The 24,242-nt window shown below is 34.2% G+C and overlaps 1 protein-coding gene across 5 annotated transcripts in view; it reads left to right on the top strand.

Moving 5' to 3' along the window:
- RICTOR (RPTOR independent companion of MTOR complex 2) overlaps positions 1-24,242 on the top strand; it is a 138,441-nt gene that overhangs the window by 62,960 nt on the left and 51,239 nt on the right. For all 5 annotated transcript variants that reach the window (XM_037730435.1, XM_017505887.2, XM_037730436.1 and 2 more), the window contains 4 exons: positions 6,955-7,019; positions 7,893-8,024; positions 13,300-13,363; positions 19,086-19,212. In XM_037730435.1, the coding sequence (XP_037586363.1) occupies positions 6,955-7,019; positions 7,893-8,024; positions 13,300-13,363; positions 19,086-19,212 (388 nt within the window). The remainder of the gene's footprint in view (positions 1-6,954; positions 7,020-7,892; positions 8,025-13,299; positions 13,364-19,085; positions 19,213-24,242) is intronic.

Here is a 24,242-nt window from a genome sequence, read left to right as displayed (position 1 = left end):
AAAAAAAAAAAAAAAAAAAAAAAAAAAAGAAATTTTTCCCACTAGTTACCCTAAATCATCTCTCTCAAGTTCAAAGTTCCACAGAGCACTAGTGCAGGGGCACAATGCTGTCAGTCTCTTTGTTACAGCATAGCAAGAATCACCTTTATTCCAGTTTCCAACAAGTTCCTCATCTGCATCTGAGACCGTCTCAGCCTGGACTTCAATTTCCATATCATTTTCAGCATTTTGGACAAAGCCATTCAGCAAGTCTCTAGGAAGTTCCAAACTTTCCCACATTTTCCTCTCTTCTTCTGAGCCCTTTAAACTGTTGCAGCCTCTGCCTGTTACCCGGTTCTGAAGTTGCTTACACATTTTGTGTATCTTTACAGCAGTGCCCCACTCTCTGTGGTACCAGTTTACTGTGTTAGTCTGTTCTCACAGCGCTATAAAGGACTGCCTGAGACTGGATAATTTATAAAGGAAAGAGGTTTGACTTGACAGTTCTGCATGGGTGGGGAGGCCTCAGGAAACTTACAGTTATGGCAGAAGGGAAATCAAACACGTCATTTTTTACATGGCAGCAGGAGAGAAACATGAGTGCTGAGCAAAGGGGGAATCCCCTTATAAAACCATCAGATCTCATGAGAACTCACTGACAGAAGAGTTTGGGTGTGTTCAGGGTGATATGGTCATAGACAGAACTCACTATCATGTGAACAGCATGGTGGAAACCAGCCCCATGATTCAATTATCTCCACCTGGTCCTGCCCTTGACACATGGGGATTATTACAATTCAAGGTGAGATTTTATGTGAGGACACAGAGCCAAACATCAAATAGAGAAAGAGCTAAAGAATTTAATGTGTACTTTAGGGTTTGGCTATTTAAAGTGAGAGATAACTAGTAAGGTAGTCATCACAAGAAATTTGTATCAAAATCATTCTTACAATATTTTGACATTTATATGTGAACTCTTAGTGATTAACAGTGAATGTATAACATTTCTTTCATAATCCAAAATTTAGAATTCTGTTACTAACTTCTTATTTCCAATATATATGTGGATTTATTTACACATACAAAGTTTAATTGCTAGTTGGGATAATTCTAATTCAAAAGGTATATTTTCATTTAAGACTGATTAAAGCCGCCTTCTCCAATCCTAGAAACAACCCAAAACCATTTAACCATTATTGAAAGTATAGCCCTGACATCTATTACTATTTCTGAAAAATAGGCACCAATTAATGATATACACTATGTTTCTGCCATAATTGTTCTTTTTAGTTATTTATGATTTTCCAGTTTCCAGCTGATTTGACAAGTTTCTCGAAAATTTTTCTTGCAATGGAAATGCATTGACGTTAATAATCAGAAAATGATACCCTTACCTTTTTAAAAGTTGTACACATTTTTTTTAAAGATTATAATACTTTCGAATTATGCTTAACTTTTTCACTAAAACTGCTAACTCTAGGAAATGTTAAGTGGTAAATAGTCATATATTTTTCTGGTCTGAGAAGGTTGATGATTTGAAAATTGTGTTCTCTGAATCTGTGGTTTTCTACAAGGTTGACTGGCAAGTAGGAAAAACATAATGCAGGAAATGAGAGTCAGGTACACACAGGGGAGAAACCAACCCTTTGAAGGATAGGACTTTGTATATTTGTAGAATTTTACAACCTTTCATTTTATTAACATTCATTATTACTGTAGCAGAAGAATGGAAATACTCCCTTTTTAAGCAGTTGAGTTGGTATGTTTAAATTATAGTTTAAGAAAGTAACATTTTTTCCCAGTAAAAGCACAATATTTTACATGTTGCTATAAACAAATACCCTTAATTTTTCTCTATTATATATATTAGAATATTCCCAAGGTTGAAGTAGTCATAACACTGTAAGCTGATCATATTTTTCTTTCTTATTCAATTATGGTACCACATAGTGATAATGTTAGTATTCTGAAATACCTGAGAAATCTTAATAATTATTTTAAGTAGTGAAAGTGTGGTTTTTTGTGTTTTAATTCTTTGAAATGGGCGGTTTTTTAATGATATATTTTTAGTTAGCAGTTCTGGAGTAAACAATAGTTAAATTTGCTTGTTTTATATATATATAGCCAGGCTGCAGTTCTCCAAACTCTTGATGCCACATTTGAGACTGGAGAAGTGAAATAAGATGGTAATACTGAGTTGTTTTTTACTTCCACTTCCTCCCCCAACCCCAACCCTGTGTAAATAATTTCAATACAAAATTATAGTATTATTTTTCACAGTGGGCTCTGGACTCACACTGGTATGATCTGATTTCCAGCTCTACCTCTTAATTACCTCTTTGTCCTTAGGAAGTCATACTAACCTCTCTAAGCCTAGAGAGTAGTTAGAAATACTACTTTTTAGGATTGAGAAGATTAACAGTCAGTAGTCGTAACTTCTGTGTATGTTAATCAATACTGTATATAAACTATTCCTAGATTGTGTGATACATGTTTAATTGTGAAAATTTATAAAATACACAAAAACACAGAGAGGAGAATAAATTATCTGTGATTCTGTTTTGTTAAAAAATTTTTGGTGTTAAAATTTTGATGTATACACTTTTTTCAAAAAGTTGTCTTTAAGAAATATATCTTACAGGATCTTTCCCCCTACTTAGCAATAGATTATGCATATTTTTTCTTATGATTATAAATTATTTTAATGGCTTCATAAAGTTCCTCCTTTATAAACATTTTATTCCCATTTCTTTAATTTTGTTAATAATGTCAGCATCTTGTACTTGAACCTACTTTATACTAATAAAATAATTTAAAATATAAATCTCCCAAAGTAGATCTTGATCCTAGTGCATTTTTCCAATTTATTTTATAAACTATTTTCAGGTTTCAATTCCATTACCAATATGTCCTCTTATCTGGTAAAATAATATTTAAAAACAATATTATGTCATTTTTGTGAGTTTCAAATAGAACTTTGGAATTCACATGATTTGGGTTTTAGGAATAATGAATATATGTCATATTTATTTGTCAATTATATTTCTTCAGTAAGTTCCTTGTACATTTTCTTTGCCTGTTCTTTGGGGTCCTTAGAAGTCTTTCCTCAATTTGTTTCAAGCTTTTATAAGGATCTATATTAGTTTGTTAGGTGAGGATGGAATGTTATGAGCTGAACTGTGACTTGTCAAAATTCGTATGTTGAAGTCCTAACCTCCAGCACCTCAGAATGTGATTGTATTTGGAGACAGGAACTTTGAAAAAGGTAATTAAGGGAAAATGTGGTCATATGAGTGGGCCCAATCCAATAGAATCTCTTCCTTATAAAAAGTGTAGATTAGGAGACAGACAAACACATAGGAAGACACAGAAAATAGCCATATGTAAGGCAAGGAGAGAGACTTTGGAAAAAAAACAAAAAACAAAACAAAACAAAAATAACTCTGCCAGTACGTTGATCTTGTACTTCTGGCCTCCAGAGTTATGTAAAAGTAAATTTCTGTTGTTCAAGCTACCTAATCTGTGATATATGTTATGGTAGCCCCTAGCAAACTACATACAGTGCCTTAACCTTTTTCTTACCATATTTGTTGCAAATATTTTTTACTAACACGTTATGTCACTTTTAATTTTAGGTATATAGTTGGTTTTTAGAGGTATAGAAGTTTTCTCTTGTCTCAAAACTTAGAAAATTTTATCTTATTGTTTTAAATATGTAAGTATAAACTCATCATTTAAAATTTTTAACTACTTTAACACTGTACAAGACACTAAAAAGAAAAAAATTGTATTGTTTGAAAGTCTGACGCCTGTTTGTCATATCAGAATTTTAAGGAATGCCAGTATTATAGTATCAGCAGTGTTGCAATATTTGATAGCAGCTATTCTGATCCTGTCTCCTACCCTATTCTATTTGGGACTCTTAATTTATTTTATTTTATTTTATTTATTTATTATTATTATTATTTTGCCTCAAGAAAAAATTGGACAGGGATTTTTTACAGATATCTTACCAATAGGTACTGAACTTCTATTGTCAGCTTTTTCTTAGGGTCTGTTCTTCTCATAGATGTGATATGATGTGTTTATCACTTTGGTTGGTTTATATTGTATGGTTACAATGTTTACAACTTCATATTGAGAAAGACTATTATTTGGAGACCCTTCTTGGTCTTCAGTGTTGAATAAATGATTTACCTTCTCTTTAATCCATTTCAGTTAGCCCCAATACATCAATTAAGGACATTATACCTAACTTTTAGGTGAAAATCAATTCTCCAAAGTCATACCTAGATTAAACTGGCACATATTTATCCAGGTGGCATCCACATATACCAGTATTACACCACCACATTTAATGAAAATTAGGAAAACTTGTCTGAAGGCAGCAGCGAGCTGCTCGGGCAGCAATAAGTGCAGGCGCCAACCTTTCAGAAAAGGGAGAATCTTGTACAAGTAAGCTGCTTCAACAACTTTTTCCCAGGGGACATTTGCTGATATTAAGTGCGGGCAGGAAACAATATTCAAGCGTTAGGCCCAGGAATACTGTTGCTGAAAGACCAAAGAACAGCACAGAGGTTTTGCTGGAGTCCTGGGTGCGTCAAGCATGAGGAGATTCCCTTAGTTCTTCAGTTGTTTAATCCTGGGGGTACCTGGGGTGATAAACTTAAAACCTTAGTGAAAAAAATTGAAAATCAGGGAAAGAGCTTGCAAGACAAAATAAATTTTTCATTCTCCTTGGACTAGGTTTCTTAACAATAGGCTTTCAGTTGAAACTTCAGGTGGCAAGGAAAAAGCAGAGGTAGACCTGGTCTTCCCAGGGCAGCCACCCAACCTGGACTCAACACCATCTAGTGGCCTAACAGAAAGAAGGCTGAACCTTCTGTGGAGACAGATAACACCATTAGATCTTTGCAAGTTTTTATATACAGTCAAAGATTAAGGCGCCACCAAAGGACAGGATTACATGACTAGAACAAAAGGGAAAATAGCTAATAACAAATCCAGAGATGATCCACATCATTCAGGTTTATTAGATGAAATCTACTTTCAGTAACAATCATGTCATGAACATAGAGGATATATGGAGAAAACTGATGTGAAATGAATATCATTAGCACATTTGAGTGGCTAAAAAGATTAAATGGAAATTCAAGAAGGGAATAAACAGTATCTAAATTTAAAAACTCATTAGATACATGTAATAGAAGATTAGACACAACAGAAGACGGGTTAATAGAAAACATTCAGTTGAAGCATTGAGATAAAATGGAAATACACATGAAAACATCTGGCATATATTTAATTGAATTACCAGAGGAGAGTTTAGAGCGAATTGGAGAGAAGTAGTTTTGAAGACATACTGTATATAATTTTTCAAAATTGCAAGAATAGATAAACCCAGAGATTTAAGAAGTTTTGTTTACCCTAAACAGGATAGCTGCAAAGGAAACTACACCTAGACACATTGTAATGAGGTTGCTGGAAACCAAAGATAAAGAAAGATGTCTTAAAGAGTGTCTGGAGAGACTGGGTGCAATGGCTCTCATGCCTGTAATGCCAGCACTTTGGGAGGCTGAGGTGGGCAGATCACCTGAGGTCAGGAGTTTGAGACCAGCCTGGCCTCCATCTGTACTAAAAATACAAAAAACTACCTGGGCATGGTGGTGGGCACCTGTAATCCCAGCGACTTGGGAGGCTGAGGCAGGAGAATCACTTGAACCCGGGAGGTGGAGGTTGCAGTGAGCTGAGATCACACCACTGCACTCCAGCTTGGGCAACAGAGCGAGACTCTGTCTCCTAAAAAAAGAGAAAAAGAGTCTGAGAAATGACATGACTTTCAAAAGCGTCAGCAATAACAGTGATGGCAGACTTCACAACTGAGACAATGGGAGCCGTCTTGAAACCATTAGAGGAAAATAGCAGTTAACGTAAACTTCTAAATATCCAGCAAAATATTCTTAAACATGAAAGTAAAAATAAAAATTAAAATAAAAACAATCATTTCCAGAGAAATAAAATCCAAGAAATTCATTATCAACAACCTGGTCTAAAATTAAAACACCAACAAAACAAGTCAACAGCAACAACAGAGTTCTTCAGGTAGAAGGAAGAATATCCCATTAAGGAACCATCAGAATGACAAATAATGACAAGAGTAAATATGTGAATAAATATAAATTGATATTGACTAAATATTGTAAAAAAAATGACAGTAATATGGTATAGCTCTTAAAAGGTAGGATAATTGTCAAGTGAAATGTGAGGGGAGAGAGTGAAATTTAGCATTATCGAGGACATGGTGAAGTGATACCTTTTGTTAGATTGTAATAAGTTAGCAATGCATGTTATCTTAATAGTAGTCATTAAAAGAACCATTTTTAAAACAGTAAATTTTTGAGGAAGAAAATGTAATAATAGAAAACAAGCAGTTTTTAAAAAGACAGGAAAGATAAAAGATTAAAGAAACTTAAAAACTGGCAGGTCAAATGAGATGATGATATAAAGATGATATAAATAAGATGATATAAATAAAGCTGCCTATTTGAACAGTAAAATCATTTAAAAAATGTTATTAAGCCGGGTGCGGTGGCTCAAGCCTGTAATCCCAGCACTTTGGGAGGCCGAGGCGGGTGGATCACGAGGTCAAGAGATCGAGACCATCCTGGTCAACACGGTGAAACCCCGTCTCTACTAAAAATACAAAAAATTAGCTGGGCATGGTGGCGTGTGCCTGTAATCCCAGCTACTCAGGAGGCTGAGGCAGGAGAATTGCCTGAACCCAGGAGGCGGAGGTTGCGGTGAGCCGAGATCGCGCCATTGCACTCCAGCCTGGGTAACAAGAGCGAAACTCCGTCCAAAAAAAAAAAAAAGTTTAAATAAAAATACATTATTTTCCAGCATAAATATATAATTTATTTAAATATAAAGAAACATACAAGACATAAATACACATTTGTTTTGTTTTTCTGACAGCTTCTCTGTGATATTGGCCACAGTGAAGAAAAACTGGGTTTTAACTATGAGGATATCATAATTTGGTAAGTGTATTTTATTCCCCTCTCCCATCCCTTCCAGATTTTGGTAATTTTAATTTTAGTAATTTTAAACTAGAAATAGGATAATACAGCACCTCATATTTGGTTTTGTAGAAATGGTTGCTTGAACATTAGAAAAATTTAAGAGCTACAGTAGTTTTGTTTTTGTGAGTCTTTGTGATATTTTCTAATTGCTAAATATTCACCAAAGTGAATGTTCAAAAATACCTGGACTTCTATAATTTAAACTTCTAAATTAAATCTGAAGTTTGCAGACTGAATTTCTCAAATTATTCTCAGGAACAAGAAGAACCTGTAACTCTTGGTCTTACCTAAGAGAAAGTTTGTGCTTATAGCAGACTTACTTGATTTGTCCATGCACACTAATAGAGGCATGTTATATGGTTTTATAATTTCTATGAGGTGCTCTTTGGAATTAAAATTGATATAAAAACGTCTGTGCCTACTATGGGCATTAATTATTTTTATGATTGATTTAAACCAGTGATTCTTTGGGAGGTATGGAACCAGGTAGTCAGAGAGAGGATATTCGATTCTAGAGACACAAATCATATAGCTTGAAAAAGGCGTATTTAATTTTCCATTGTTTATATAAAATAAAGTACAGAAAGTAGAAAAAACTTAGTAATATTTTCTTGATTGGTAAAAATGTACTAGGAGGCATAAATTTTTAAAAAAGCAGCACTAAATGAAATTGTATGGCTTGGAGTGAATAATTTTTATATATGTAGAATGCTTTTAGATAGAAGTCCATCAATGACTAGAAATTTTGCATATTTTGGCTGAGGAATAATTTGGTAAGCATGTATTTGAGACCTGTGCAGCAAAACTGATATTTTGTTTGTTTTCATACAGTTTGCGGTTAGCTTTATTAAATGAAGCAAAAGAAGTGCGAGCAGCAGGGCTACGAGCACTTCGATACCTCATCCAAGACTCCAGTATTCTCCAGAAGGTGCTAAAATTGAAAGTGGACTATTTAATAGCTAGGTATATTTCCTAGAGTTATTTATGTTTTTGAAATTTTGTGTTGAGTTTTTAGCATGCCTATCATAAAGTGTACAGATTTTTACTATAGTGTAAGCTTGATGAATTTTGTACACGCGCGCGCACACACACACACACACACACACAGACACCAAGTAACAAGATTTAAAACAGTTTCAGCATCGCAGTAAAGCTCTGTTGTACCTCTAATCAGTTGTAAACATTATTCTGACTTTTCTCATTGCATACTAGTTTTTCCTGTTCTTGAGTATTGTGTGTTGCAAGTATACAGCACTCTTTTTTTCCTCATTATTATCTTTGTGATTCATCCATGTCGATGTATTTTTTTGTTGTTTTTGCTGTGTAATATTTCATTTTATGAATAGACCACAATTTATTCCATTCTGTTGAAGCTTTTCTGGGTTGTTTTCAGTGTTTGACTCTTCTGAATAAAGCGCCCTGAATATTCTTACAGAAGGCTGTTGGTGGACATATGCACTAATTTCTCTTAGGTATATGTAGAACTAGAACTTCTGGGTCATAAGGTACATGTGTGTTTAGTTTTAGTAGATATTGCTAAATACTTTGCTAAATGATTGCACTGATTTATACTTCTATTATTTATAAGAATTTCAGTCCCCCCATATCCTCATCAACACTTGCTATTTTCAGTTTTTAGTTATATACTTTCTGGTGTGGTTTTTATTGTGGGGTCTCACTGTGGCTTTAACTTGCGTTCCCCGATGAGTGATGATGGTAAACACGTTTCATTTACTTGTTGAAAGTTTGCTTATCCTATCCTTTCCTCATTTGTAAATTGGATTATCTTTTTTGTTATGTAGCCATTCTTGATGTCTTCTGGATGTGGGTCTTTATAGATACATGTATTCAAAATGTCTTCTTTCAGTTTGCCTTGCCTTGTCTTTGAAAGCCTTGCCTTTTCACTCTTTTAGTGGGTCTTTGATGAACAAAAGTTCATAATTTGTGAAAACCAAAATACTTTTTGGTCTGTTTGGAAGAGATCTATGCTTTCTTTTAAAGGTTTTATTCCTTCACACATGTTTAAGTCTTTGAACCATCTTATTTGATTTGATCTAATTTCATGGTTATGTACGGTATGAGATAGATGTCAAGTCATGATTCATATTTATCTTTATGAATATCCAATAAAATTACCACCTTTCATTAAAAACATTTTCATTTCTTGTCTAGATTTGTGTCACCTTTGTTGTAAATCGGTTAGTTAAGTAGCAGTCTATTGTCGGGTTCTCTGTCCTCTTTAGTTGGTGTATTTTTCTGTCCTTGCACTAGTTTCTCACTGTTTTAAGTACTGCAGTTCTAAAATATGTCTTGGTATCTGTTAATGTGAGTCTGATGTTGCTTCTTCAGGACTATCTTGACTAATCTGGGTCCTGTATTTTCATATAAATTTTAGGATAAGATAGTCCATATCCACGTAACTTGCTGGGATTTTAGTAGGGATTGCACTGATGCTCTAGATTAATTTGGGGTGAATTTACATCTTAATATTTAATTTTCTAAACATCTATTTATTGGAAATTTTGATTTCTGTCAGCAGTATTTAATAGTGTTTGTTTTTTTGCAGAGGTCCTGAACATATTTATTCAGTTTATTCTAAGATATTTTTATGATAGTATTAATGTAATTTAAAACTTACACTTTTCTGTTTTTGCTACTAATATTAAAAGAATTAAGGGGAGATACTGACCTCTTATTTAGCAAACTTGCTAAATTTATTTTTCAATTCTGGTGGTTTGTAGATTACTTTGGATTTTCTGTGAATTACAGATAATGTCCATGTCCATTTTATATCTTCTTTTCCAATCTTTTTCTTGCCTTCCTGCGTGAGTTAGAATATTGCACTGAATAGGAATGATAATAATGGACAAGTTTGTTTTGATCTTGAACTCAGGTGGAAAGCATTGAGTATTTCACCATTATTTATAGTTTCTGTAAGCTTTTACTAGATTTTTTTTACATTTCTAGTTTACATTCTTGAAATACACCACTATTCATGATGTATTGTCCTTTTTACATACAACTGAATTTCATTTGCTAATATTTTATAGATTTTTGCTCCTATGTTTATGAGAGGTATGACCTTTATTTTTCTATTCTTCTAAAGTCTTTGTCTGGTTTTAGTATTGGGAGTATGTTTGTTTCGTAAAACAACTAGGGAAATACGGCTTGTTTTCATATTCTCTGGAAAATATATGTAAGATAATGTATTTTTTTTGTTTGTTTGTTCTACATGATTAGAATTTGTTAAGGGATCTGTCTGACTGGGTTTTCTTTTTCAGCATGTTTTAAAATGATAGACTCAGTTTTGTTTTGTTTTTTTCACCTATATAGTATGTTCTTACTTTTCTTTTTCTTGTTTTAGCTTTTGAAACTTTGTTGTTACTTTCATATTTAGAATTGCTAAAATAATTAAGCCCAATTCGTATTGGGCTTAATTCTTTTACAATTATAAAGTGACCCTCTGTATTTCTAGTAATACTTCTTTTATGAGTATTCATGTCATCTAATAATACATTACCACCTTTATTTTGCCTGGTGTTTGCATGGTATACCTTTTCTTATCCTTTTACTTTTGTTTTTTCTTTACATTTAAGTGCCTTCCCTGTAAATATCATACAGTTTTGGTTTTTTTTTTTATATCTAGTTTGAGGAAGTTTATCTTGTTATTAGAGTATTTAGACTATGTCTAGTGGTTTATTATGTGCATGACTTATGGACTTTGTCTACTGTAATTATTTGTCTGTATTTATGAGTTTGTCTTCTCATTACTAGCTTCCTAATACTGGAATTTGTTTGCTCTTTTGCTCCTTGTATTCTATTTGTCACACATGTTCTTTGTTCTTGTATTTTTCCTTTTTTTGTTTCTTTTGAAATAACAAGTAATTTTTTTCTTCTTTTAGTATCTTGTCGATTAAGTCTTTTCTTCTTTTTAGTAGTTGTCTTAGAGTTTGGAATATGAATCCTTGATATATTAAGTTCTGCCAGTCATCTTTTGTCAGTAAATCCCTCTATTTTGCCTTCATGTTCGAAGGCTGTTTTCACTACTGCTTACTTATTTTTCAATGCTTCAATTACTGTCTTCTGGATTTCTTTCTTTTATTTTTTTATGGTTGAACAGTAACTTCTCTTGTTGCTTCTTTGGGATATCTCTTTTTACCTCTGGCTGCTTTAAAGATTGTTTTCCTCTGTTATATATTCTGCCCTGTTGACTGGGACTCTCATCTGTACACATGTTGAACTTTTCATTGTCCCACATTTCTGATGCCGTTACTGTGGTTTTCATCCTTTTGTTCTGATGAATCTTTGTACTTCAGTGTGCCTACTCTCTACTTACGTTTATTAAAAATCTTCTACCCTGCTAGTAAATTACTCTCATGAATTCTTAATTTCAGTTATGACTTTTTATGATTTATTTTAGTTTTATTTAAAGATTTCAAGTCTCTGCTTTATTTCTTCTTTTCTTCTATTTAGCATATTAACCATAGTTATTTTGAAGTGTCCCCTCTGACAACTCCAATATGTGAGTCACCTGTGTTCTATTAGTAGTGCCATTTTCTTTTCTTAGTTTTTGGTTCTTGGTCCTGTTTTATACCATGCCTCATATTGTCTGATAGAATCTGAACATTGGTATTAAAAATGTTGGGACTGGGCTTGGTGGCTCATGCCTGTAATTCTGGCACTTTGGGAGGCCGACGCAGGCAGATCACTTGAGGCCAAGAGTTTGAGACCAGTCTGGCCAACATGGTGAAACCCCATCTCTACTAAATAAACAAAAATCAGCCAGGCATGGTGGCATGCACCTATAATCCCAGCTACTCAGGAGGCTGAGGCACCAGCTCTGTCTCANAAAAAAAAAAGAAAAAGAAAAAAAAAATCCCCAAACAAACAAAAAAACAAAATTGTTGTCTCAGGATCATGTTATTTTCCTTTTAAGAGAGTTAAGTTTTATTCTAGAATGTTGGCTTATTACACTGATTCTGCTAAAGTTTAGATTTAACTTTGCTCCTAGAAGTGGCTATTTGGGATCTCAAGTTACAGTGTTTATTGAGCAGAATCTTTTTACCTTAACCCGTCTTAAACCCTAACCCATTTCTTAGAGTACTGTGTTCCTGCTGAAGTCTATACTCTGTTCCTTTGTTTTTTTAGAGTGTAATTCTGCTTTTACACAATGCAGATGTTGACAAGTGTCTTGGAGAGAATTCTGCATGCAGATTTTAGTTCACTTCTGTTTTCTTCTCTCAGGGATTTTACCCCTCAAGTGCCAGCTACTTTGGCTGTTCTGTAGTTAGACCTATGTCTTTTCAGTACAGCCAGATTACTGCTTTCTGTTAGGACTCTACCCATAAGGCCAGAGATTGACAAATGCACCCAGGGAAAAAGTCTGGTTGAATGTGGAGCTACCTATGCTTCTTTTTTCAGAGATTATTCTTCATTGCCCTTTGAACAGTTGTTTTATACTGTAAAGTTCTTTTTTTTTTTTTTGGACATTTATGGTAGTTTTTGGCAGGATTCTCAGGACCTCGCATCTCTATCATGGCCAGGAATGGAATTCTGTGTCCATTTATATTTTAATAGAATTGCCTTAGATTAATTGTATTCAGATAGAAGAAATGCTTTTTGAATAGCAAACTATCTATATATAAAGCATTGATTAGAATAATGAACTGCCTAAAAAAAACTTATACTTCTACATAAATAAAAGATGTTCAAAATTCGATAATTTAATAAATTTTACAAAGAAATGTCAGTTTGGTGATATTTGTTTGGACATCAATATTTGAAGTGAATTCAGAATTCAAATTATATTTTGGTAAAATAGAATTTTTATGGATAGTGCATAATTTCGCTTAAGCCCTGCTTAAAATCTGAATTAAATGAAAACAGCCTTGAACTATTGTTCTTTACAATTTTCATAAAATGTCTGAATTTTATCATGGATAAGGGAATTTTTTTAGTAGATTTTTTATACTTTATGTCTATTTTTTTCTTTATAAATAGATGCAGTCTTATAAATTACTGTTCTTTCCTGAGGTTTTAAAAGAAAAAATTGGTCTTTTAAATGACATATTTAACACTAGAGATATTAATTAAATATATGCTGGTACTGAGAAATCGTATACTAAAACTTTAATATACCATATTGACATTGTGAAAATGAGTCTCATCTAGCAGTATTATTATACAAAAAGTTGTTAACAGAATTTTATCAATGATTAATATTTTGTGTATTGTTTAGGTGCATTGACATACAACAGAGCAACGAGGTAGAGAGGACACAAGCACTTCGATTAGTCAGAAAGGTATGCTCTATGGTGAGAGTAAAAGGCAAATATATGGTTTTTATGTTTACATTTTAAAATTAGACTGTTTTGTGAAATCTTTATTAAGATTAAAAACTAAACTTTTATTAAACATTTTTATTACAGTTATATATTAAATTCATTAAACTTGGAGGTAAACATAAATATTTTGTGAAATTCTATGTGATTGGGTATAGCTAGGACATTATTTCTTATAAAATGTTTATTGTGAAGAATATTTCTTCCTCCAGTAGACATGTAAATGTAATTACCGCTTCGATAAGTTACTGGAGAGAGAGGATTGCTTGCTCCCCATACTGATTTTCTCTTAATTGCATACTTAGAGTTAAAACTATCAAATGGATGTCACAAATAGTTAGAAGTTTATTGTTTTAAAGATGAATTTGGATACAGTCTGTGGGCAGTTGCAATAAACAATTCAGGCCCTTGTACAGGATAAAAGGTCATAGCCTAAACTCCCCAAGATTGAGTGTTAAGAACAAACCATAATGCTTCTCTTGAGAGGCCTTCAGGGAGTGCTTTGTTATTTTACTTCATACCCTAATGGTGGAAGGAAGAGAGTGAACTGAGAGTAAATTTGGTTGGGACTCAGCCTGAGTGAGATAAATGTCATACTTCATCTTAATGTTTCATGAGAATCATGAAATATATGTTTGTTTGCACAAAGATATCTAAAAATATTTACCAGTTGAATTTTCTAGTTCTTTTTTTTCCCCCTTCCTTTCAATTCAATACATGTTCCAAAATGATGTACTGTTCAACTCCTGTGTTAGCTAGGGTTCCCTATTTTTCCCTTTTCTTAAAATTGTCTACCTTGTAGTTAGTAATAGTACCCACAGGTGAGCATAGTACCCACAGTTGAGCATGGAAAGGAACAAGCAAATGGATGTGCTAAGTCTTAAAAGAAATGTGATATTCTACTAAGAATGATACTGGAGATAGATTAGGAGACTGTTGTTATGGGTGAACTGTTACACTAGGATTGTAATTTGACTTTTCAGATTCAGATTTTAAAAATGTATGGTTTTTATTTATACAATTCTTTCTTCTTCTTTGACTGAGAATTCAAGATAAAACAAAATTTGTTTTTGAAGAACCTAGAACAATTTTTTTGATTATTTGGGTTATATTTGTCAGTGTTTGTCATATTAGGAATGAAAATATATATTAATATGTTTAATAAACATTAAATACAAACAACATTCTTATGAAAACTGTATTTTTTTTCTTTTTTCAATAGTTTTTGGGGAGCAGGTGGTTTTTGGTTACATGGATAACTTACGTAGTAGTGATTTCTGACATTTTTGTGTACGTATCACCCAAGCAGTGTACATTGTACCCCGTATGTAATCTTTTTATACTTCACGTCCTCCCAAACTCCCCACCTCCAGTCCCCAAAGTTCGTTATATCATTCTTATGCCTTTGCATCCTCATAGTTTAGCTCCCACTTATAAGAAAGGAACGTGAAATATTTGGTTTTTCATTCCTGAGTTAACTTGACTTAGAATAATGACCGCCAGCTCCATCCAGTTGCTTTAAAAAACATTATTTCAATTGCTTTTATGGCTGAGTAATATTCCATAGTGTATAACACCACATTTTCTTTATCTACTCATTGGTTGATGGACACTTAGGAATGTCTGTATTTTCCAAAAAATAAAATTAATGAGAAGAGTGCTGTTGTTTTAGAGTTTTGCAACTCTCTTTAATTTTGTTTTGATATACAAGTCAGCTGGATTATCATATTTGCTTCTGCATTCAGTCTGTTATGATTACACATGTGGTGGAGTCCCTGGAAAACTTTAATACACATTTGTGAGAAAATAAAGGTAAAAAGAACAAATAATGTCTTTTTATTGCTATGCAGAATCTCTGAAAATATCTTAAGGACCCTCAGAATTTCCTGGTCTACATTTTGAGCATCACTGCTCTAGAGACTGCTGTTGGAAGAAAAGACAATTTCAAATGGATTCAGACAAATAAATTCAACTTGGGATTTTATAGTAATTGTTTTACTTCAATTTTTCATTTTTGCAAAAGTTAAAATTGAATTTAAAGTAGCTCAGTTTTTAATTGCTTAAAAATAATTTAATAGCACCGTAACAAAAGTATCATTTCATTTGGTTGTCTTCTTAGATGCAGAGTAGTTGACTCACATACATTTGTGAATCGTCGAAGAGGAAAATCGCTGGTATTTGGTAGTGGGATATAGAATCAGAGGAAGAATTGTGGCACAGGGCCTTTCCTTGGTTTAAGCTAAAAAGGTTAGAGTGAGAGCACGTTTGCTGAACGAACAGTGGCCTTTATCGGCCAGAGAAACTGTAATTTCATTAGTACTTTTTGTATCTGAAGCACACTTTTTTTTTTTTTTTTTTTCCCAAACTAAAATCGTGGCAACTGAATGACAGGTTGAGTATTTCTTATCCAAAGTGCTTGGGACCTGAAGTATTTCCCATTTTGGATTTTTTTGGAGTTTTGGAATATTTTTGTATACACAATAAGATCTGGTGAATGAGACCTAAATCTAAACACAGAATTTATTTATGTTTCATATACACCTTGTACACGTATCTTGAAGGTAATTTTATATAATACTTTTAAGACTTTTGTGAATGAAACAAAGTTTATATACATTGAATCATCAGAAAGCAAAGCTATCAGATGCTGAATTTCCTACTTCTGGCATCATGTCAGTTGTTCAAAAAGTTTTTGATTTTGGAGCATTTTGGATTTTCAGATTAGAGATTCTCAACCTGCAATAGAAATTAACGTTCAATACTATAATTACTATATCACTGAAGTTTGTTTTTGTATGCATTCCAAAAAGTCTTAAAATTTGTAGTAAAAGTATTAGTCTACTATATCTTAAAGGATAAGGAAAAACATTTTTTGCTTTAGGATAACTTACACTATAATTAAGGAATTCTTATGTTACTTTTTCTCTTATTTTACCCATCTCATTCATTTGGAAATTTTCTGTCTTTTTGCTGTTTTCTTTTCCATGTTTTTAATTTTTTCTGTCTCCCCATTCCGATGCAGGCAGCTCTTCCCTGGCTTTATCTCTCTCATTTTTAGTGTAATTTTTCTACTAGTTAGTTGTTACTATTCTTTTCCTAATCTTATTTAAATTCTACCTGTTACCCACTTAATTTGAGCTGTCATTTTCTTCATATATAATTTTTTTATTCATGTAATAAGGAATTAATTCCACAAACATTTTACATTTGAAAGAGATTCATTGGGTGGAATCACATGCCCTTGATACATAGCAAAATAGTGGCAAAGCCAGAGCAAGAGCCTTTTTCTCCGAGATTTCCAGACCTACATTGACCCATGAGTTTTAAGTACAACTTGCCTACTTTGGCCTTCAGAGCCCAGTTTTGGTCCAACCAACCATTTCTATCTGTCATGTCTTATGCCACCATGTGTAGACAAACTACCCACCGCTGCCACCACAATTGTTACTTCCTTCCTACTCTTCATTTCCAGCCCTTCTCACCTTACGTCAGTCTTCTAGTCTCAGCTCAAATATTAGATATTCCCCTTAGATAACTCAGTGCTTCTCTAATGCCTTTGTGTCAGTTCCACAAATTTATTACCTAGTCATGATCTTTAATTTGTTTTATATGTCTGTCCTGTCATGCCAGAACAATTACTGAATTTTGCAGTTTTAACAGTGACAGCATTCTATGGCCTCTCCATTATGGAGCATTCATTGATTTATGAGGAAAGCATTCTGTGATTTACACACAACTTAAGAGTTTCTTTGCATGTATTTCCCTGGAAATAAGACTGATTTTATTTGTAAAAATTTTATGTATCTGTTTCATAGCACAATCTGTTAAGTAAGTATATGTTTAGTAGACACATCTAGAATTTTATACTTGAAACTCTGGAAATCATCTGTTCATACATGTCTTCATTTTACAAATGAGGAAACTGAGGCACAGAGGATTGGTTTAGTCAAGGTAACATAGTTTATTAATAGTAGACTTAATTCTAAAAACCATTTTGCCTGTTTTTTTAGCCAGCTCTTTACAGAATATATTACATGCGTTTTGCTGCTTGGAGAAATTTTCTTGTAAGCTCCTTAGAATAATAATAAATCAAAAAGTATTAAGCAAGAGACGAATGTCATAAGATGTCAGAATTCTTTCACCCAGAAAGATGAATTTCCTATACCTCCTTCCTTCTCCCTTTCTTCTTCTTTTTCAATTAATTGAAAAAAAAAACTGACTTAGAAATCAATATGAACGCTTTTGTAGATTCAACGGTTATTGGAAATGTATTTGTTTTATGGTTGTAGAATGGTATTCTGTAATTTCAGGTGAACTTTGTAATGTTTCTTATTGATGCTTAAATGACATAAACCGTTTATAGCTACTTAAACAGATCTTTCTTTTGATCCTGTGTAAGACTTAACTGTATATCTTTCATTTAGTTATATGGCATCCTCTAATTGTATTATCTCACAAGTTTTGTTTTTTCTTTTTTTTTTTTTTTTTTTTTTGTGAGACGGAGTTTCGCTCTTGTTACCCAGGCTAGAGTGCAATGGCACGATCTCAGCTCACCGCAACCTCCGCCTCCTGGGTTCAGGCAATTCTCCTGCCTCAGTCTCCCGAGTAGCTGGGATTACAGGCACACACCACCATGCCCAGCTAATTTTTTGTATTTTTAGTAGAGACGGGGTTTCACCATGTTGACCAGGATGGTCTCGATCTCTTGACCTTGTGATCCACCCGCCTCGGCCTCCCAAAGTGCTGGGATTACAGGCTTGAGCCACCGCGTCCGGCAAGTTTTGTTTTTTCAACAGGACAACAAATCCAGTGCCATCTGGATCAGGTTAATTTTCTCTAATATTTTATTACCACACAAACAAAAGAAAATATTTTATTTCCATTCCAGGAGCCTGCTATGTTGAAATTCTTAGTTTGCAAAAGAGTCTTTATTTATGAAATAATAATTAACTATGTAATTTTCTTTCTGTTTTCCAAATCAAAGACATATGTTACCGATTTTCAGTATTCCAAATATGTTATTGACAGACCTTTCATTTAATGTGAGATTCATATACAATTTTATTACATAAGATTTCCATCAGGATTTTTTAAATATTAAAAATACATTTGGATTATGAACTCTGCTTTCTGGAATAGCAACATAGGGAAAGTAACTAGAGAGGAAGGAGATCATTAGATATCTGTTGCAGTAGTCAGAGTGAGAGTGAGGGGCCCAAGTCAAACAATTAATTTGATGAGGATAGGGGAGTAGCGATAAAGATGTTATTGAAGTAAATTGGTAGGATTTGGTGATGATGGTATATGGAGAAATAGGATTGTAATAGTACAGTAGTTTATTGACTACTGTCGTCACCCCTGGTTTACCTTACCTAGAGACTGAAAAACTGTTTAAGATTTAGTCCCTATTCTACAGTAATTTAAAATCTTAGAACATTTGGTCAACGAATTTATAGTCTGTACTGCTAGAAAAAAATTTAACACATTTTCCGTAGTAACAGCTATTAACATTTGTTATGTCAATTGTTAGTTGTATTAATCTTTTGAAATATCCAGAAGAAGCACAAGATTAAAATTGGTGTCTAGATCTTATTCTGTGTTATTAACTACCTCAGTCTGAACAAAATAGGTTTAAGAAATGTGTTACTAAAGTAACTTCTTTTTCTGATTCCTTCTGTTACAGATGATTACTGTGAATGCTTCCTTGTTTCCTAGTTCTGTAACCAACTCCTTAATTGCAGTTGGAAATGATGGACTTCAAGAAAGAGACAGAATGGTCCGAGCATGCATTGCCATTATCTGTGAACTAGGTCAGAATTTTCTTCAAATAATAAAAATGTAACATTTTAGAAAGGATATATAACTACACACACACACACACACACACACACACACACACACACACACATTTTATTATACTTTAAGTTCTGGGATATATGTGCAGAATTTGCAGGTTTGTTATATTGGCATAAACGTGCCATGGTGGTTTGTTGCACCTATTAACCCATCATCTACATTAGATGTTTCTCCTTATCCTATCCCTCCCCTACTCCCCAACCCACCGACAGGCCCCAGTATGTGATGTTCCCCTCCCTGTGTCCATGTGTTCTCGTTGTTCAGCTCCCACTTATGAGTGAGAATATTCAGTGTTTGGTTTTCTGTTTCTGTGTTAATTTGCTGAGAATGATGGTTTCCACCTTCATCCATGTCCTTATGTCCCTGCAAAGGACATTAACTTATCCTTTTTTATGGCTGCATAATATTCCATGCTATATATGTGCCACATTTTCTTCATCTACTCTATCATTGATGGGCATTTGGGTTGGTTCCAAGTCTTTGCTATTGTGAATAGTGCTGTAATAAACATACGTTTGCGTGTGTCTTTACGGTAGAATTGTTTATAATCCTTTGGGTACATACCCAGTAATGGGATTGCTGGGTCAAATGGTATTTCTATTTCTAGATCCTTGAGGAATGTCCACTCTGTCTTCCACAGTTTACACTCCCACCAACAGTGTAAACGCATTCCTATTTCTCCACATTGTCTCTAGCATCTGTTGTTTCCTGACTTTCTAATGATCGCCATTCTAACTGGCTTGAGATGGTATCTCATTGTGGTTTTGATTTGCATTCTCTAATGACCAGTGATGATGAGCTTTTTTCATGTTTGTTGGCCGCATACATGTCTTCTTTTGAGAAGTGTTTGTTCATATCCTTTGCCCACTTTTTGTTGGCGTTGTTTTTTCTTGTAAATGTGTTTACGTTCTTTGTAGATTTTGGATATTAGCCCTTTGTCAGATGGATAGATTGCAAAATTTTTTTCCCATTCTGTAGGTTGCCTGTTCACTCTGATGATAGTTTCTTTTGCTGTGCAGAAGCTTTTTAGATAGTTAGATCCCATTTGTCAATTTTGGCTTTTGTTGCTATTGCTTTTGGTGTTTTAGTAATGAAGTCTTTGCCCATGCCTGTGTCTTGAATGGTATTGCCTAGGTTTTCTTCTAGAGTTTTTATGGTTTTAGGTTTTACATTGAAGTCTTTAATCCATCTTGAATTCATTTTTGTGTAAGGTGTAAGAAACGAGCCCAGTTTCAGTTTTCTGCATATGGCTAGCCAGTTTCCCCCATACCATTCCTTTCCCCATTGCTTGTTTTTGTCAGGTTTGTCAAAGATCAGATGGTTGTAGATGAGTGGCGTTATTTCTGAGGCCTCTCTTGTGTTCCATTGGTCAATATCTCTGTTTTGTTACCAGTATCATCCTGTTTTGGTTATTGTAGCCTTGTAGTATAGTTTGAAGTCAGGTAGTGTGATGCCTCCAGCTTTGTTCTTTTTGCTTAGGATTGTCTTGCCTATACGGGCTTTTTTATGGTTCCATGAAATTTAAAGCAGTTTTTTTGTAATTCTGTGAAGAAAGTCAATGGTAGCTTGATGGGGATAACATTGACTCTATAAATTACTTTGGGCAGTATGGCTATTGTCACAATATTGATTCTTCCTATCCATGAGCATGGAATGTTTTTCCATTTGTTTGTGTCTTCTCTTATTTTCTTGAGCAGTGGTTTGTAGTTCTCCTTGAAGATGTCCTTCACAACCCTTGTAAGTTGTATTCCTGGTATTTTATTCTCTTTGTAGCAACTGTGAATGAGAATTCCCTCATGATTTGGCTCTCTGATTGTTTATTATTGTTATGTAGGAATACTTAACGATTTTTGCACATCGATTTTGTATCCTGAGACTTTGCTGAAGTTGCTTATCAGCTTAAGGAGATTTTGGGCTGAGGCGATGGGGATTTCTAAGGAGACCTGTCTCACATGCAAAAACACACATAGACTCAAAAGGATAAAATCTGTTTTATCAGAGACTAAAATTGCAACACATGCGTTTTCTTGCTTTCCATTTGCTTGGTAAGCAAGGAATATTTCCAGGCAAATGGAAAGCAAGAAAAAGCAAGGGTTGCAATTCTCGTCTCTGATAAAACAGATTTTAAACCAACAAAGAACCAAAAAAGACAAGGGCATTACATAATGGTAAAGGGATCAGTGCAACAAGAAGAGCTAACTATCCTAAATATATATGCATCCAATACAGGGGCACCCAGATTCATAAAGCAAGTTCTTAGAGACCTACATGGAGACTTAAACTCCCACACAATAATAGTGGGAAACTGTAACACCCCACTGTCAATATTAGATCAACAAGACAGAAAATTAACAAGGATGTTTACGACTTGAACTCAGCTCTGGTACAAGCGGACCAAACAGACATCTACAGAGATCTCCACCCCAAATCAACAGAATATACATTCTTCTCAGCACCACATTGCTCCTATTCTAAACTTGATCACTTAATTGGAAATAAAACACTCCTCAGCAAATGCAAAAGAACAGAAATCATAATAGTCTCTCAAACCGCAGTGTAATCAAATTAGAACTCAGGATTCAGAAACTCACTCAAAACTGCACAACTGCGTGGAAACTGAACAACCTGCTTCTGAAAAACTACTGGGTAATAATGAAACTAAGTCAGAAATAAATAAGTATTTTGAAACCAATGAGAACAAAGACACAGTGTACCAGAATCTTTGGGTCACAGCCAAAGCAGTGTTTAGAGGGAAATTGATAGCACTAAATGCCCACAGGAGAAAGTAGGAAAGATCTAAAATTGACACCCTAATATCACAATTAAAAGAACTAGAGAAGCAAGAGCAAACAAATTCACAAGCTAACAGAAGATAGGAAATAACTAAGATTAAAGCAGAAATGAGAGAGATATAGGCAAGAAAAACCCTTCAAAAAAATCAGTGAATACAGGAGCTGGTTTTTTGAAAAGATTAACAAAATAGATAAACTGCTAGCCAGCCAGACTAATAAAGAAGAAAAGACAGAAGAATCAAATAAACACAAAAAATGATAAAGGGGATATCATCACCGATCCCACAGAAATACAAACTACCATCAGAGAATACTATAAACACCTCTACACAAATAACGTAGAAAATCCAGAAGAAAGTGATAAATCGTTGGACACATATACCATCCCAAGACTAAACCAGGAAGAAATCAAGTCCCTGAATAGACCACTAACAGTTTCTGAAATTGAGGCAGTAATTAATAGCCTTAAATCTTTGGACACATATACCATCCCAAGACTAAACCAGGAAGAAGTCAAATCCCTGAATAGACCACTAACAGTTTCTGAAATCGAGGCAGTAATTAATAGCCTATCAATCAAAAAAAGCCCAGGACCAGATGAAATCACAGCCAGATTCTACCAGAGGTACAAAGAGGAGCTGGTACTATTCCCTCTGAGACTGTTCCAAATAATAGAAAAAGAGAGACTCCTCCCTAACTCATTTTAGGAGGCCAGCATCATCCTGATACCAAAACCTGGCAGAGACACAACTAAAAAAGAAAATGTCAGGCCAGTATCTCTGATGAACATTGATGCGAAAATTCTCAATAAAATACTGGCAAACTGAATCCAGCAGCACATCAAAAAGCTTTTCTACTGTGATCAGTCGGCTACATCCCTGAGATATGCAAGACTGGTTCAGCATATGCAAACCAATAAACATAATCCATTACATAAACAGAACCAATGACAAAAACCACATGATTATCTCAATAGATACAGAAATGGCCTTTGATAAAATTCAACACCCCTTTATGCTAAAAACTCTTAATAAACTAGGTATTGGTGGAATGTATCTCAATAATAAGAGCTATTTATGACAAATCCACAGCCAGTATACTGAATGGCAAAACCTGGAAGCATTCCCTTTGAAAACTGGCACAAGACAAAGATGCCCTCTCTCACTACTTCTATTCCACATAGTGTTGGAAGTTCTGGCTAGGACGATCAGGCAAGAGAAAGAAATAAGGGGTTTTCAGATGAGAAGAGAGGAAGTCAAATTGTCTCTGTTTGCAGCTGACATGATTGGATATATAACATTTTTAAGGCCTTTAATACATGAATTATTTAGGTATAAAAATATGAAAAAGTAGTACATTTCTGATAGGGAAGTAGAGAACTTGTTATTTAACAAAGAATTTCAATGTGACATTAAAATTCTATAAATGTTGAACTTTTATTCATCATTAAATTTAGTATAGAAATTGTCTAAATTCTAGTACTATTATGTAATAGAATCTACTAAAGTCTGGCTTGCTAACATTAATTATCCTGTATGTTTGTATTAGTTTCTTTTCACACTACTGTGAAGAACTACCTGAGACTAGGTAATTTATGAAGTAAAAAGGTTTAATTGACTCAATGACTTGGGAGACCTCAGGAAACTTAAAATCATGACAGAAGGTGAAGGAAGTGAGGCATGTCTTACATGGCAGCAGGACAAAGAGTGAAGGGGAAGTGCCACTTTTAAACCATCATATCTTGTGAGAACTCACTATCATGAAAACAGCATAGGGAAAACCTCCCTGCAATCCAGTCACCTCCCACTGGGTCCCTCCCTTGACACGTGTCCTACAATTTGAGATGAAATTTGGATGGGGACACAGCCATATCAGTTTTGATGTGGATTAAAAACAGTAAACAATCCAGTATGCATAAAAAAATTAAGCTAAGTGCAAAAGCATGAAAGGGCTATAACAGGGAAAAAAACGGGGGCCAGTGGGCAGCATTAATGAATATCTGATCGTTGGAAGGAAAAGGAGTTTTGAGTTACCAAAAGGAATCACACAGGGATTTTAGCATTTATTAGATTTTACTATAAGGAGTCAGGAAAACAAGCAGTGCCGGGCGCGGTGGCTCAAGCCTATAATCCCAGCACTTTGGGAGGCCGAGGCGGGTGGATCACGAGGTCAAGAGATCGAGACCATCCTGG

The sequence above is a fragment of the Cebus imitator genome, unplaced genomic scaffold, assembly GCF_001604975.1.
Source record: "Cebus imitator isolate Cc_AM_T3 unplaced genomic scaffold, Cebus_imitator-1.0 Scaffold344, whole genome shotgun sequence".
NCBI lineage: Eukaryota > Metazoa > Chordata > Mammalia > Primates > Cebidae > Cebus > Cebus imitator.
This window is presented reverse-complemented; position numbering and strand designations above follow the sequence as displayed.